At 50.0% G+C, this 15,031-nt stretch overlaps 1 protein-coding gene across 4 annotated transcripts in view; it reads left to right on the plus strand.

Moving 5' to 3' along the window:
- Positions 1-15,031, plus strand: part of CEACAM20 (carcinoembryonic antigen related cell adhesion molecule 20) — a 73,108-nt gene that overhangs the window by 51,947 nt on the left and 6,130 nt on the right. For 3 of the 4 annotated variants that reach the window (XM_027515531.1, XM_027515533.1, XM_027515534.1), the window contains exons 3-12: positions 2,755-3,101; positions 3,743-3,807; positions 3,922-4,645; positions 7,263-7,328; positions 7,920-8,198; positions 8,894-9,190; positions 10,921-11,193; positions 12,814-13,089; positions 13,976-14,090; positions 14,274-14,359. In XM_027515531.1, the coding sequence (XP_027371332.1) occupies positions 4,594-4,645; positions 7,263-7,328; positions 7,920-8,198; positions 8,894-9,190; positions 10,921-11,193; positions 12,814-13,089; positions 13,976-14,090; positions 14,274-14,359 (1,444 nt within the window). In that variant the 5' untranslated portion in view covers positions 2,755-3,101; positions 3,743-3,807; positions 3,922-4,593. The remainder of the gene's footprint in view (positions 1-2,754; positions 3,102-3,742; positions 3,808-3,921; positions 4,646-7,262; positions 7,329-7,919; positions 8,199-8,893; positions 9,191-10,920; positions 11,194-12,813; positions 13,090-13,975; positions 14,091-14,273; positions 14,360-15,031) is intronic. The other variant, XM_027515532.1, reaches the window with a different exon arrangement.

Below are 15,031 nucleotides of genomic sequence, written 5' to 3' on the forward strand. Positions count from 1 at the left end.
TGAGGACAGAAGCAAGAGAGGGAAGCCCCCAGGCAATGAAGCTTCAGATGCTAGAATTAGGAGTTTCACGTTCACCCTGGATTTGTCGGGGGAGAGATGGGAGTATCTCAGACTTCTTGTAGGGTTTGCTGGGGATCTTGGAATCTCTCTGTGTTTTTTAAAAATTTTATTTATTTATTTGTTCTTGGCTGTGCTGGGACTTCATCGCTGCATGGGCTTTTCTCTAGTTGCGGCGAGCGGGGGGGCACTGTCTCGTTGCAGCGTGCAGGTTTCTCTTTGCGGTGGCCTCTCTCACTGTGGAACACAGGCCCTAGGGCGTTCAGGCTTCTGAGTTGCAGCTCCTGAGCTGTAGAGGTCACACAGGCTTCTGGGGGTCACACAGGCGCCTGGTCACACAGGTGTTCAGGCTTCTGGTTGCAGCTCCTGAGCTCTAGAGTGAGGGCTCAATAGTTCTGCACGGGCTCAGTTGCTCTTCAGCATTCAAGATCTTTAGCTGAGGCATGTGGGATTTAGTTCCCTCACCAGGAATTGAGCCCAGGCCCCCTGCATTGGGAACATGGAGTCTTAGCCACTGGACCACCAGGGAAATCTCTCATACAGTTATTGAACCGCAGGAAGCAGGGGATGGCTCTTTGGGACCTTGCCTCCATTTTTTTTTCCAGAAGTGAATTAATTCCCAGGAACCTCTGGAGGTTTGCTTGACCTCCTTCAAGTCATTCTCAAAACTGTGAGGCCGACCCAGATCACCGGCTTCAGTCCTACATTCTGCATGTCCACCACAGCACTCTAACTCCCTTGCCCTGATCCCCTGTGACTCCATTACTTTCTAACATCATAGATAATTCAGTTATATATTATGTAGCTTGCTTATTATTTGTCTCCCTCCACCCTTCCCCCATCCTTGTATAAAATGTAATTTCTTTAAGGGCTGAGACCTATATTTCATTGCTAACAGTGTGCATCTTATCTAATTAGGACAAACAAAACTGGGCGAATGATGCATATTGTATGAGATCAATATTGTAAGGCCTGCTTTTGTAATCAAAACTGAGAGATTGCAGAGCACTGTACCAGCCAATATCCCTCCTCTTTTTAAAATCATATATGAACTTGTTTTCATGGACTAGCTAGTCAGAACTGGCAGGTCCCCACATTCTGTTCAATTCAATCAATACAGGCTTTTTTTTTTTTTTTCTAGTGGGCTTCCCTGGTAGCTCAGCTGGTAAAGAATCTGCCTACAATGCAGGAGACCTGGGTTCAATCCCTGGGTTGGGAAGATACCCTAGAGGAGGCCATGGCAACCCACCCCAGTATTCTTGCCTGGAGAATTCCATGGACAGAGGAGCCTGGTGGGCTACAGTCCATGGGGTCACAAGGAGTTGGACGTGACTGAGCAACTAAGCACAGCACACGCAGTGAAGGATCGGTTTTGTGATACCAATACAGAGAACTCGATACAGTATTTGTATCCTTACAATTTTTAAAAATTAATTGATTTTCTTTATTTTTTGGCCATATGGCATGCAGGATCTTAGTTCCCTGATCAGGGAGCAAACCTGTGACCCCTGCAGTGGAAGTTTGGAGTCTTAACCACTGAACCTGCTATTTGTAGCTTTTAAAAAGCACCTAACATAGTGCTTGGCATGTAGTGGAGTCAAAAAGTCTTTGCTGAGTGAATGGTGGGGGGCAGCCCTGGGGCAGCAATACAGGTTGGAAGGTGAGCTGAGGTCGCTCATGGAAAGACAACCGTGAGTCAGCCCAGCCAGCTGAGACCACTAGGAAAGGGTGTGGAGGCGGGAAGGACCTGGCTTTATTTTCACCTGTTGGAAAGAAAGTGGAAGGTATGCTATGAGAAGGACCCAGAAAGTCCCTCTTTCTTGTGGGACAGGGAAAGACAGAACCTTCATGGGGGTTGAGGGGAAGCTGGGTAGGTCGGATTCAGGGAGAGAAAACCTTATTCCTTATAAAGAGGCAAATTTGGGAAGCCTACTCCAGTGGCAGCTGTGTCCTCTTGGGTGGGGTGGAGGAGAGGAAGGAAGGGGGCCCCAAGTAGGTGGCACAGATCAGAGAATGTCAGGAGAGGAGTGGGTGGGTGGTCAGAAGACTCAGATATTCCAGGAAGAACAGGGTAGATGGTAAAGACCTTAAAGGCTGACTTGTCTACCGCAGGTGCCCTCTGCCCAGGGAACCATAGAGTTTAAGAATGTACTGGAGTGATGGGGTCACAGGCACTGACTGATTGGGGTGTACAGAGATGGGGCTGGAGATCGCCAGAAGCCACCTTAGGACCTTGGAAGGTGGCACACGAGAAGGTTAAAAGCCAGGTAGACCAGAATCCCTGGCCTCAATTGGACAAGTCATTGCACCTCTGTAAGCATCAGTGTTCTTAACTATGAAATGGAATAATATCACTTAGCCTACTCTACTTTTCATTTTTCCATACCATGTGTCATCGTCTAAGATCCCATATAATGTGCCTATTTGTTACATTTCTTTATTGTCTCTTCCCCACTAGAGCTGGGTTTTCTCTTTTCTGTCCCCTGCATTCTCTCAGCACCTAGAGCAGGAGCAGTAGGGGCTCAGGGAGTGTGTTGAATGACTGAGTAAGTGTATTCCTCACTTCCTGTGAGTTTTACAACACCCCCCAGTCACAACGCCTAGCGGGGTTTCGCGTGTTCTGAGCGCTCACTCTGTGCCAGTACCCAGGCGCTGTTCCCAGTACTTTCCCAGCATTCACTTGCTTGATCTTCACAGGACTGTGTGAGGGGAGACTGTTATTTATGTCCAGTCTGCAGACGAGAACACTGACACCCACAGGATGATATAACCTTCTCAAGAAACCACTTCTGGGGCATGGAGAGCTTGGACCACAGCCCCTGAAGAGGCAAACCATTACCATCTTAAAGCTGAGGAAAGTGATGACCAGAGAGGGGGATGGACTTACACGCCCAAGGCCTCACAGCTCGCAGGTAGGGGAGCCAGGATTCCAACCCCTGCAGTATGGCTCCAGAGCTGGTTTGCTCAGCCTCAGGCTTCACTGGAGCAGATCCTTGGTGAATGCTGTGGCGTGAATGGGACCCAAACAGGAGCAGCTGTTGGAGGTGAGCTGAGATCGCTTTCCCCTGATGCCAAACTGCCCCTCCTGGCCTAAGTAATCACGATGACGTGTTCTCAACCTTATCTTGAACCACCCACCCTCTCACTTCCTCTCTTCTGGAGCCACTTGAATTTTCTTTGTGCCTCCAACTCAGCACCTTCTCACATCCCGCTCCCTCTGCCTACCAGACTCACCCCCGGCTCATCCCTTCATCTTCGTCTCTGATGCCCTCTCCTCCAGGAAGCCATCTCTGATCCTCAGGCTGGGTCAGGCACCCACTCTGTGCTCCCCCACCCCAGCCCCACTCACTCTGGGTCATCACTGACTGGGGACAGGTCTGTCTGCTCTGCTGGACCTTGAGCTTGTGAAGGTAGACCTGGAGATTTCTGCTGTATTATTATATACTATTTGGTCCAGGAATCAGCCCAGAGGAAGAGTTTGGGAAACAGCTGTTATTATGAAGGAATGAATGAACTGAAGTAAAAGATATAGGTTGAAGGTAGTTCTCTGACGGGGTCGATTACATTCAGTCTTGGTTTTTGAGGCTCCCAACAGCATGTCTTGCCCAAATGGAATTTTTTTAAAAAGAAGAATTAACACTCAGATACAGGGCTTTTTTTTTTTTTTTTTTTTTTAATCTTCCAGGTCTCAGCTCAGATGTCCCCACCTCCAACAAGTCTTCCCTGCCTCCTCCCGGAAGGCTGAGTCAGGTACCCCTTGGGGCTATCCCCACCCAACTCTAGGCATCCCGCCCTTCGGACTCCAGCGTGTTTGTGACCAGGACTTCATATCATGTGTCACTTCAGTTCATTTTGTATTTCCAGGCAGCTCATGGTGAACTACTAGAGAAAAAAATGGCAACCCACTCCAGTATTCTTGTCTGGAAAATCCTATGGACTGAGGTACAGTTCAGGGGGTCACAAAGAGTCGGATGCGACTGAGCTTATGGTGAACCTGGCGCTGTTTTATTAAGCTCTGGATAACCAGGAACCATCATTATTGACTTTATTGTTGTAGCTGTTGACCATTATAATCTCAGTTCCCGGTCCCTTTAACGCTGATATGCTTAAATTACCCCTCCCTGGCACTGCTTCTCCCTGGCAGCTCCCTCACCCCCATCCCAAGTGGGCCTTTGAATGGGAAGCGGTGTAATTTTCAAGGGGATCCGTGGCCAGAAGGTGGGGCTTCTTCCTCCTTTCGAGCCTTGGGGGAAACCCCAGGGTTCTGGGGACGTCGGGACTTTGGTTCTCTCCGTGCTGGGAGGAGGAGGAAAGTAAAGCCTGGGGTAGAGGACTGAGGAGGGTGCAGCCAAAGTTCCTCCCCTGCCACCCTCGCTGTCTGTCCTGGGAGCCACTGTCACCGAAGTGCCTGTGAGTGGGCAGCTGGGCAGAGAGGAAAAGAAGAGAGCTGGAGAGGCTGCAGACGGAGTGAGGACCGGGTCATCGTGCGGAAGCCGGGAAGATAGCTTGGTGCTCTGAAGTCAGGTGTCAGGACCCATGGAGTCCCCTGATCTACGGGGCCACCGCTGGGCAGGAATCCTGCTCTCAGGTGAGTGTCCAGCTCCCTTTAGGTGGGGTAGGGGAGGGTGGGTGTGTACATGTGCACGAAAGAGACCCAAATAGAGACAAGAGAGAAACAGAGACAGGAATAAACACAAATACAAGAGATTGGCAGAGACTTCCCCAGCAGTCTAGTCCATGCTCCCAACTCCCAATGCACGGGGCCCAGGTTCAATCCTTGGTCAGAAAACTAGATCCCACATGCCTCAACTAAAACCCGGTGCAGCCAAATAAAATAAGAGAGAGATTGACAAAGGGGGACAGAGAAAGAGACAAAGACATATACACAGAGGAGGAGAGAGAGATGGAATCAGAGCCATAGAACCAGAGAGAGGCAAGAGAGAGTGAAAATTACAATAGAAACTGTACCAGAGGGGAAAACAGAGCAAAGAGGAGAGAGGGAGACTGAGGACAAAGAGCAAAAAAACTCTTCAGGGCTTCTCTGGTGGCTCAGGGGTCAAGAATCCGCCTGCCAATGCCGGAGATGCAGGTTTGATCCCTGACCTGGAAGATCCCACACGCTGCGGAATAACTAATCCGGTGTGCGGCAACTACTGGAGCCCGCATGCCCTAGAGCCCGTGCTCCATAACAAGAGAGCCCACCATAGTGAGAAGCCTGAGCACCGAAACCAGACAGAAGCCCAGGCAGCAACAAAGACGCAGCACAGCCATAAATACATACATACTCAAAATTAATTGTTTTTAAAAAGAAAGCTTTTCAAGATACATACAGATAAACAGATTCAGGGGAGTCGGGGCAGGGAGAGGCAGAGAACCAGAGCTGGAGTATAACAGACAGGAGTGAGACTGGCGACGAGAGGTTATGCCAGCCCTGAGAGGCACGCCAGGCTGCTCTGTTCTTCCCTGTCACCTGGAGTCTGCTCACATTCATGTCCATTGAGTTGGTGATGCTATCTAACCATCTCATCCTCTGCCACCCCTTCTCGTTTTGCCTTCAATCTTTCCCAGCATCAGGGTCTTTTCCAATGAGCTGGCTCTTCCCATCAGGTGGCCAGAGTATTGGAACTTCAGCTTCAGCATCAGTCCTTCCAGTGAATGAGCCTATGGACTTCACCTCCAATAGCACTGAGGATAGAGAATTTCAGATGGTTTTCCACCGTCAGTTATTACAAGCACAGCAAATAACAAAGACAATAATAGTAATAATAACTAAGTGCTAATAATAGTGACTAACACTGCGAACTGTCACGTCTGATATCAGACCTCACAATAACCTGGTGAACTAAGTTCTACCGTTCTCCCTGTTTTGCAGTTGAAGAAACTGAGGCTCACAAAGAGAAAGCCCCTTGCCCATGATAACAGACAAAGTCCATTATCATTATCAGAGTCCATATTTGCTCCTAAGAGCCCTTGTCTTTAACCCAAATGAGCAGGGGATGGGGCAATGCTTGATCTAAATTGGGGTCATCTGAGGGCTGGAGACAGAGAAGGCAATGGTACCCCACTCCAGTACTCTTGCCTGGAAAATCCCAGGGATGGGGGAGCCTGATGGCTGCCATCTATGGGGCTGCACAGAGTTGGACACGACTGAAGCGACTTAGCACCAGCAGCAGCAGAGGGCTGGAGAAAGTCATGACTGCCTGCCTTTGTTAATTGGGCTGATGGTTAGGGCAAGGACAGGAGTTTCAAGGTCAGCGGCTCATGGCCATAGCTGCTGGGGTTGGGCATCCCCACCTATGCCCACAGTCTCTGAGCTTCCATAAAACTGTGTGCAGAATAACCAAATAGAAAACCGAAAGCTCATGCTATCTTTTTCCCTTTTCTCCCCTCTGTGCAGAGGAAATCTTGCCTGAGAGCAAGCGGTTAATTTCTCCCATCAAAGATAACAGAAGAAGTTCTCCTTTATTGGGGGCTGGCTCTGTGCCCATCCCTGGACCAGAGGAACTGCACAGTGTTGAGAGCAAAGTCTTTAGGAACTGGCAAGCCAGGTTCAAGTCTAGCTTCTGACGCTTACTATCTGGTTTTGGAAAGTGACTTCACTGATCTGAGCGCAACCCACTCCAGTACTCTTGCTTGGCAAATCCCATGGACAGAGGAGCCTGGTAGGCTGCAGTCCATGGGGTCGCTAGGAGTTGGACATGACTGAGCAACTTCACTTTCACTTTTCACTTTCATGCATTGGAGAAGGAAATGGCAACCCACTCCAGTGTTCTTGCCTGGAGAATGCCAGGGACAGGGGAGCCTGGTGGGCTGCCATCTCTGGGGTCGCACAGAGTCGGACACAACTGAAGCGACTTAGCAGCAGCAGCAATGGAAGGGAGAGGCATCTTCCATGGAATGAGCATCACTGGAGAGAGCGCAGTGACCCTCAGGGGACCCAGTCAAAACTGGTCAGTGTTCATTACCACCCCCTCCAATCCTAGGAGGCAGACGATATTACTCCCATTTTATAGCTGGGGGAACTGAGGCTCAGCAGCAACAAAACATGCCTCAAGTCACATAGCCAGGAAGTGGTGAGTAAAAGTCAAGCCTCTAGGGGTAGAGGGCCCCATATATGACCTCAGACCTCCCTCCACTTAGGAAGACCACAACTGGACCCCCCCAACGCAGCTTCCTCCCTGAACGCCTCCTCTTTCTCCCTCCAGCCTCACTTTTGACCGTGTGGAGCTTGACAGCTGCAGCCCAGATCTCCCGTGATGCTGTCATCCAAAGTGAGGAGGATATTGTTCCGTCTACATTTGGGGCCCCTTGGTTACCCCAGACTCATGGTAGATTAGGAGCACAGAAAACAAAGCTCTCATTCTGGTCTCTATCTCCACCCTCAACTGCTCATCAGGGTTCCGTGCCCAAAGTCCCAACAGGACAAACCTGATTGGCCCAGTCAGGCAACAACTGGTCCAGTCAGTTGTGTTGGAGAGGGGGCGGGGGGTGTGAAGGGGTGGCTGTCCTGGCTGGGGCTAGGGAAAATTGGCTAAGAAGTGGTAGAGGGACCTGGTTGTTGTCCCCAGTACAAGCTTGACTTCTTTGCAGCCAATAATTGACCCACCGTCATGTCCCTGACCGTCTGTTTTATTTGCAACATCTCATTTACTGGGGGAGAGGAGACTCGAGGGTCCCAAGACCTCACCTAGAATGAGAACTAGGTCCAGCATTGGCGGCCAGTCATGGAGCTGAGGGGTGTCTGCCTGCAACCCCAACCCCTCCCTGTTTCTCGGGGTCCCTCTGTGACTGTATTTTGCTTGGTCTGTCCTTCACCTGTGTCTCTGCTTCTGTCTCCCCCTACTCTGTTTCTCCCTCTGTAGAATCTCTGGCCAAGCCCACCATTTCAGTCAGCCAGGGCACAGTCATAGAGCACAGGGAAAATGTGACCTTCTACTGTGACACCCCAGACGTCAACATCACCATCCACTGGGTCTTCAACCACCAGCCCCTGTTATTCCATGAGCGCATACAGCTGTCCACAGATGGCAAGACCCTCACCATCCTCAGTGTCCAGCGGAAGGATGCTGGGACGTACCAATGTGAAGCTTGGGGTGACCTCCAGATGAAGAGCAGTGACCCTACCTACCTGATTGTGTACTGTGAGTGCCTTTCCATTCTCCCCAGCCCCTCAGCAACACCCACTTCCTCGGTGATTTCATCTAGTCTCACAGCTTCACATACCATCCAAATGCAGACTTGTCCATCCTTGAACTCCAGACACATAGCTGTTTGACATCTCTAGTTGGATTCTCCTGGGAACGTCCAACGTGACGTGCCTAAAATCGAGCTCCTTAACTTTCGAATGTTTGATCCAAAATATTGCCTAGGTAGTCGTGAGGAAAGAGCAATTGTCAGCATGCTTTATTTTTTTATGTATTGTTTTTCTTTTTACTGCTCTGGGTGACAGGCGGGCTTCTCTTGTTGTGGGGCACAGGCTCTAGAGCACTTGGGCTCAGTAATTGCAACACAGGCATAGTGGCCCCACGGCATGTGGGATCTTAGTTCCCCGACCAGGGATCAAACCTGCATCCCTGCATTGGAAGGCAAATTCATGACCAGTGGACTGCCAGGGAAGTCCCTTGCTGGCAAGCTTTAGGTGTGTCTTTCAATCCTGGCTTACCCAGGGATGCATGTGACATACCCTCACTGTCAGACTCTAACATCTCCTTTGTAATGGTTCCAGAGTTTGAGGGGAGAGAAGAGAAAAGTTCCTGCTTATTGAATGGCTGGGTCCCCCAAGAGAGCTCTCTCACTGATGCTGTTGTTGCTGCTACAATTGTTCTTGTCCTTCCAGATGGCCCTGACTCAGTCACGATCAAGGTGGAGCCTGGTGTACCCAACGGGGACACAGTTGAGGTGATGGAGGGCTCCAGTGTGACCTTCTCAGCAGAAACTGAGTCTTACCCACAAGCTTCATATTCATGGTTTTTCTCCAATGACTCCAAGCCCATCACTTGGAGCTTGTTCTTCAACATGAGCAATGTTACCATCCCTGCCGTGTCCAAGGAACACGAGGGCACCTACGCGTGCTTGGTGTCCAATGCTGCCGCCCAGAAGTCCCTCAGGGATGCTGTCAAAGTCCGCGTCCTTGGTGAGTCTCTTTCCCCCATTCCTCTCCTTTGTGTCTCTGAGAATCAGGGCTGCACTGACGTCCTGGAGCTTGAGGAGGACGTAGTGGAGCGGGGCTTGCCCTTGTGGCTCGTGGCAGATTGTGGCTCTGGGCACAGGGAGGACCTGGGTCCTTGTTGGCACATCCTCCACAAGGCTTTGGAGGCTCTCTGTGGGATGTCTGTCACTTAATTCTCATGAAGTGTGGGAGGCGATTCTCTAAACATACAAACACTAACACAGCACTCATACATCCCCATACACACGTGGACACACACACATAACAATCACACATGCAGGGGATTCTGGTGTTCTGGTGGTTAAGACTGTGCTCCCAGTGCAGGGGCCTGGGTTTGATTCCCGGTTGGGGAACTAAGATTCCTCATGCCGCATGACATGGCCAAAAAAAAAGAAACAGTCATGCATGCATCGCAGATACACACATGTGCACCACAGACACATACAACTCACATACAACACACACAACTCACACACAACACATAGACACAGCATACAAAAGCACATAATACACACACACACAAGACATATAACATGTACCCAACAGACACACAATACATGAAACACACGGGGCGTAACGCATCATACACACCACATGCACACATAAAGCCCACGGCATGTACAGAAACGTACTCACACACAGGCAGAGCACATACACAATACTTACAAAACACAGACACACATCTCAAATATGCGGCAAACGATACCACAGACACACAACATATTCTCTCATAAAACACGTATACACACGAAACATAATATGCACACAACAGACACCCACAACACATATCACAGACACTCCACATCCTCATGTCCAACACAGAAAACACCCCCCACACCACACATTTAACACCCTCCACACATGCAGAACACACACAGTATGTAACTGCACTTCACACATGGTAGTGATATACCAAGCATGTAGGTATGTGGTCCATGTGTGGTGCTTGTGAATACACAGTAGAGCATATACACAGAACGCATACATTCCCACAGACACATAGCATATACTCATGTACAGAGATACATACACACAACATATACCCACTTGCACACAAAGTACGTGTGTGTGTGTGTATATGTGTGTATGTATGATATACACACTGCCATACCTCACACTCACAATATGTGTATACACAACACACACATGTAGATGGACACAAAAGGGACTTCTCTGGTGGTCCAGTGGTTAAGTCCAGTGGCCAATGCAGGAGACAAGGGTTCAGTCCTTGGTCTGGGAAGATCCCTCATGCCAGGGAGCTCCTAAGTCTGTGTACCACAGCTACTGAGCCCGCACGCCCTAGAGCCCGTGCTCCACAACGAGAGAAGCCACCACAGTGAGAAGCCCATGCACCGCAACTACAGAACAGGCCCCACACAGCACAACTAAAGAAAGCCCTCATGCAGCAACAAAAACCCAGCACAGGCAAAAATACACACCAAGCACACACTCACACACAAAACTCATCCGTATACCACACCCTCCATGCACACAAAACCTGTAACATAATTGTCACACAACACACGCTCATACACAAAAGACCACCCACACAGCACAGTCATATGCAAAGCACACACACACACACCACACACCACATAAACACACATCCCTGGGAAATCCTGTGGGCCCCATATGGGCAGGAGACTGGCATAGGGTGTCCCTGGACCCTGTCCCATCTCTCTCTGTGTTTCCAGAAAGAGTGACCAAGCCTTACGTCATGGCCCCAAACCGGACTCTCGTGGAGGACACCAGCTCTGTGGTCCTGACCTGCCAGACCACCCATGAGGGAGTTGGAGTCCGGTGGTTCCTGGGGGACCAGCTCCTCCAGTCCAGCGAGCACCTGGCACCCAACAACAGGGACCTGATCATCCACGGCCTTCGGCGGAATGACACAGGGCCCTATGCGTGCGAGGTCTGGAACTGGGGCAGCCAGGCACGGAGTGAACCCCTGAAGTTGAACATCAGCTGTGAGTCGTCCCTAGCTTGGATCTTCTCCTCCTTCCTCCTCTCTCCCTTGCTGAAGTTCTTGCTTCCAGCCACTCATCCCATAATTATCAAACACCTGCTCTGTGACAGGCATGTCTGAGCAGGGGACAAGGCCACCCTCACGGAGCTTTATGTTCTAGTCGGGGGAGACAGACTATACACAGCTGAACAAGGGGAAATCCATGCTGTGTCAGATGGGACTAGAGGCAGTGAGAAAGACAGGCAAGGCTGGGAAGCCGGAGAGGTGTTGCAGTCCTGGCTGGGGTGGTCAGGAGAGGCTTCCTGGAGTAGGCGGTATGTGTGCAGCAGGAGGTAGGGAGAGAGCTGTGCAGGTGACCAAGGGAAGTGAGTTCCAAGGCTGGGGAGGTGGGACTTGCTTGGCCTGTCAGAGGAATGCCCAGAGGCCAAGATGACTGGAGAGATAAATTATAGCGAGAATGGAACAGAAGAAGCTGGGAGGGTGGGGGGCCGTCGTGTGACACTTGAGCTACAAAAGGCTCTGAGCAGAGGAGAGAGAGGATTAGACTGGGGTTTGCACAGTCTCTCTGGCTCTTGTCTAAAGGGTGGGAACAGGGGAGAGGGAGGAGGTGATGCAGTTGTTTTTGTCTGATTCCATGGAGAGGCAGATCCCAAGGATTCAATGGAATTATACATGCAAAGATTTTCTTAAGGGAATGCTCTTGTGCAGAAAAAGTAGGGAGGGAGCCTCAAAAGAATGTGATTGCCCTCAGACCGAGGTACTTGGAGCGAGGGAGGAAGACAGAGTACAGAGTTGGTGGGAGCATGTAGACCACCGTGGAGTCTAAGGAACGTTGTCAGGACTCTCGGGGAGCCCAGGTCTCCTAGGAAGGGGTCTGCCTTACTTTCTCCAACACTCTCAGGTCCTGGCAGGGTGCAGCCCAGGAGAGGTCTGGGAGTGGATTGCGGGGTACCGCAGCTGGGCCCTTGGTCAATTCCACTCTTACCCATGGAGGTCTGTGAGGCATCCTCTCGTGGTAGCCACAGTCATCCATCAAGAAATGACGAGGCTGAGCCAGCGACAGCTGTAGCGATCAGGCCATGAATATATTTTAAATATCAAAGTCACAGGGTTTACTGCTAGTTGACAAGAAGCAAGAGAGAAAGGGAGGAGTCAAGAATGACTCTAAGATTCTTTTTTTTTTTGGCCTAAGCTACCATCAGAACTATAAGAACTATAAACATGTTGGAAGTTAGGGGCTACATGTCACAGGACACAGCAACAATTTCTGAAGCCTGGATGTCTTATGAGGCTCCCTTGTTAGAATTCACTTTTTCAAGGGCAGGGGTTTTTGTTTTTGATTTTAATTTTGTTTTGTTTTGGACTTTCCCCCTCTGTGTTGTGGATTACATTCTGCTTGCTCCGCACCTAAGGGAGGAAAAGGGACCTTTGTATCTTCCTTCTCTTGCCGAGATTCCTTTCAGCAGCAGTTGGAAGAGCCTTTGACTCCCAGGAATTCCCTCAGTTAGAATTGAGAAGGGGGGAAAAAAGAAAGCAGAACTTCATATGTGGAATTGAATGGGATAAAATAGATTATCTCACCAGTGGAGGATGGGAGCATAATATTCGGCTCTGCACGCAGACGGCCCCGATCGAATGTATTTCACCAGCGGGTCGGAGACCCTGGCGGACACCACGGTCAGTGTGGAGCTCAACTCCCGCCTAACCCTGCGGTGTTGGGCTGAATCCCAGCCGGATGCTGAGTTTAACTGGACCCATGACAACACCAGTGTGTACAAGGGGCAGCAGCTGGTTATCGAGGCCCTGACTTGGAAACACCAAGGGAATTACAGCTGCACAGCTTCTAACTCTGTCACAATGCTGACCTGCTCTGCCTCGGTCATGGTCAGCGTCATAGGTGAGTCTTTCAGGTACGCCTTCCCCTTGGGTCCAGGTGACTTTCTCTGATGCTGGCCTTAGCACTCTGATCTTCCCTTACTAAGGACTGGAGTGTGGCACTGACTGTCCTGCGTGGGCAGGTTCCTAGTCCAGAGCTGTTGAATTCCAGCCACTAACACTCAGACTCAGGACTTCCCTGGAGATCCAGTGGTTAAGAAGCTGTGTGCTTCCATTGCAGGGGGCAAGGGTTCAATCCCTGGTCAGGGAACTAAGATGCTGCATGCTGCAAAGTGGTCAAAAAATAGAAAAAAAAATTCATGATCTCATTTCATCTTCAAAACATCCCTATACAGTAGGTACCATTTCCCCGACTTTGCAAATGAGGAAATGAGACTCAGAAAGAGTAGTTACTTTTGTCTGTGTCCACAGAACCCCAGAGAATCAAAGGTGACTCAAGTTTCCAGTTGCCAAAGCCCTTTGCTGTGACGACCATATTTGATTCTTCCTCTTAATCAGTAACATCATCACACCAACACTGACTGATCACTTTCCATGGGTCTAAATACTTCACCCACATTGAACATACCGAACCTTACATTTACTGAACATGAATACATATGTGTTTAATCTTTTCAGCAACAATATGGAATAGGCTTCATATTATCTTTGTTTTTACAGAAGAGCCAAAGGAAGCACAAAGAGGTTAAGTAGCATGGCCAGGGTCACACAGCTAAGATGTGAACTTAGGACATTTGACTCCAGAAATGATTCTATTACTACTACAAACTTCTGCCTCCCAATGGCTGGAAAACAAGTACTCATCAAATGACAGTGGAGATAAAGCCCTAAGATTGGGAATGAGGTTGGGGACAGGGATGAGGTCCTGATTCTCTCTCCTTGCCCAGGTCACCGGTCATCCCTCTCTGTAGGGGCCATCGTTGGCATTACCGTCGGGATCCTGGCTATCGTTGCCCTGGCCATAGGGCTGGGCTGCTTCATACACACTGGAAATGCCGAAGGGTAACTCTCAGAATGGGGTGGGGGTGTGGCCTATGGGGGACCTGCCCAGTAGGAGGGTTGCTGACCATGGTGCTGAGTGGTGCCTGTTGGGCACTGAGAGGGTTTGGGACGTTGCCCAAAACGGGAGCCTGTGGAGATGGGCAAGGACTAGAGGCATAGTGAACAAGGGTCTTGGGGTTTCAGGCTCTCAAGGAGAACAACAGAGCATACCGCCTATGAGAACATGACACCCACTTCTGAAGAGGGTCACCCTGAAGAGCTCGGTCGCAGTAAGTGCCTCCATAGCTGATACCCAGGGCAGCAGTGAGGTCTGGAGAAGAGGCTGGTGCCGAGAGCCCAGGCTTCTGCTCCCAGCTTCACCCCTGGGTCACTATGACATCATGGGCAAGCCCTGTAGTCTTGGACCCTCTGTGTCCCCATCTGGAAAATGGATGAGATCAGCGTCGAGAACTCTGAGGAGTTCTGCCTGTCCCAACAGCCACAACACAAATACAACAACATTTCCGCCATTCTGTCTTCCTCACACTCAGAAAACTTTGTTAATGGATTGCTATAAGCAGAGAGAATCAGTCATGACACTCCTGCCTGCTAAATTCAAAACAAGTGTCATTGTCCATCTCAATATAGTACCTCATGCAGCCTTCTCTGACCAAAGGCAAAACAAAACATCTTTGCTATATCTGGTCTAAGATTCTGGTAAGATGGGCTCATGAAGCAGAAGTCCTCTGGGGACTGTCCAATTCAGCTCAGTTTTACAGAAAAGAAAACCAAGGCCAGGAAGGATATATGATAAGCACAGGCTACAGAGGACCCTGGTGCACCTGGGGCTTGATCTAAGACTTCTGCCCTCATCTGTGTCATCAAACAGCCTTATCTAACCCAGAACTTGATTTCCAAGACCTTCCCAGGTCAAGATCACTGGAGATGTGATGGGGTAGTCC

The sequence above is a fragment of the Bos indicus x Bos taurus genome, chromosome 18 (genome assembly GCF_003369695.1).
Source record: "Bos indicus x Bos taurus breed Angus x Brahman F1 hybrid chromosome 18, Bos_hybrid_MaternalHap_v2.0, whole genome shotgun sequence".
Classification (NCBI taxonomy): Eukaryota; Metazoa; Chordata; class Mammalia; order Artiodactyla; family Bovidae; genus Bos; species Bos indicus x Bos taurus.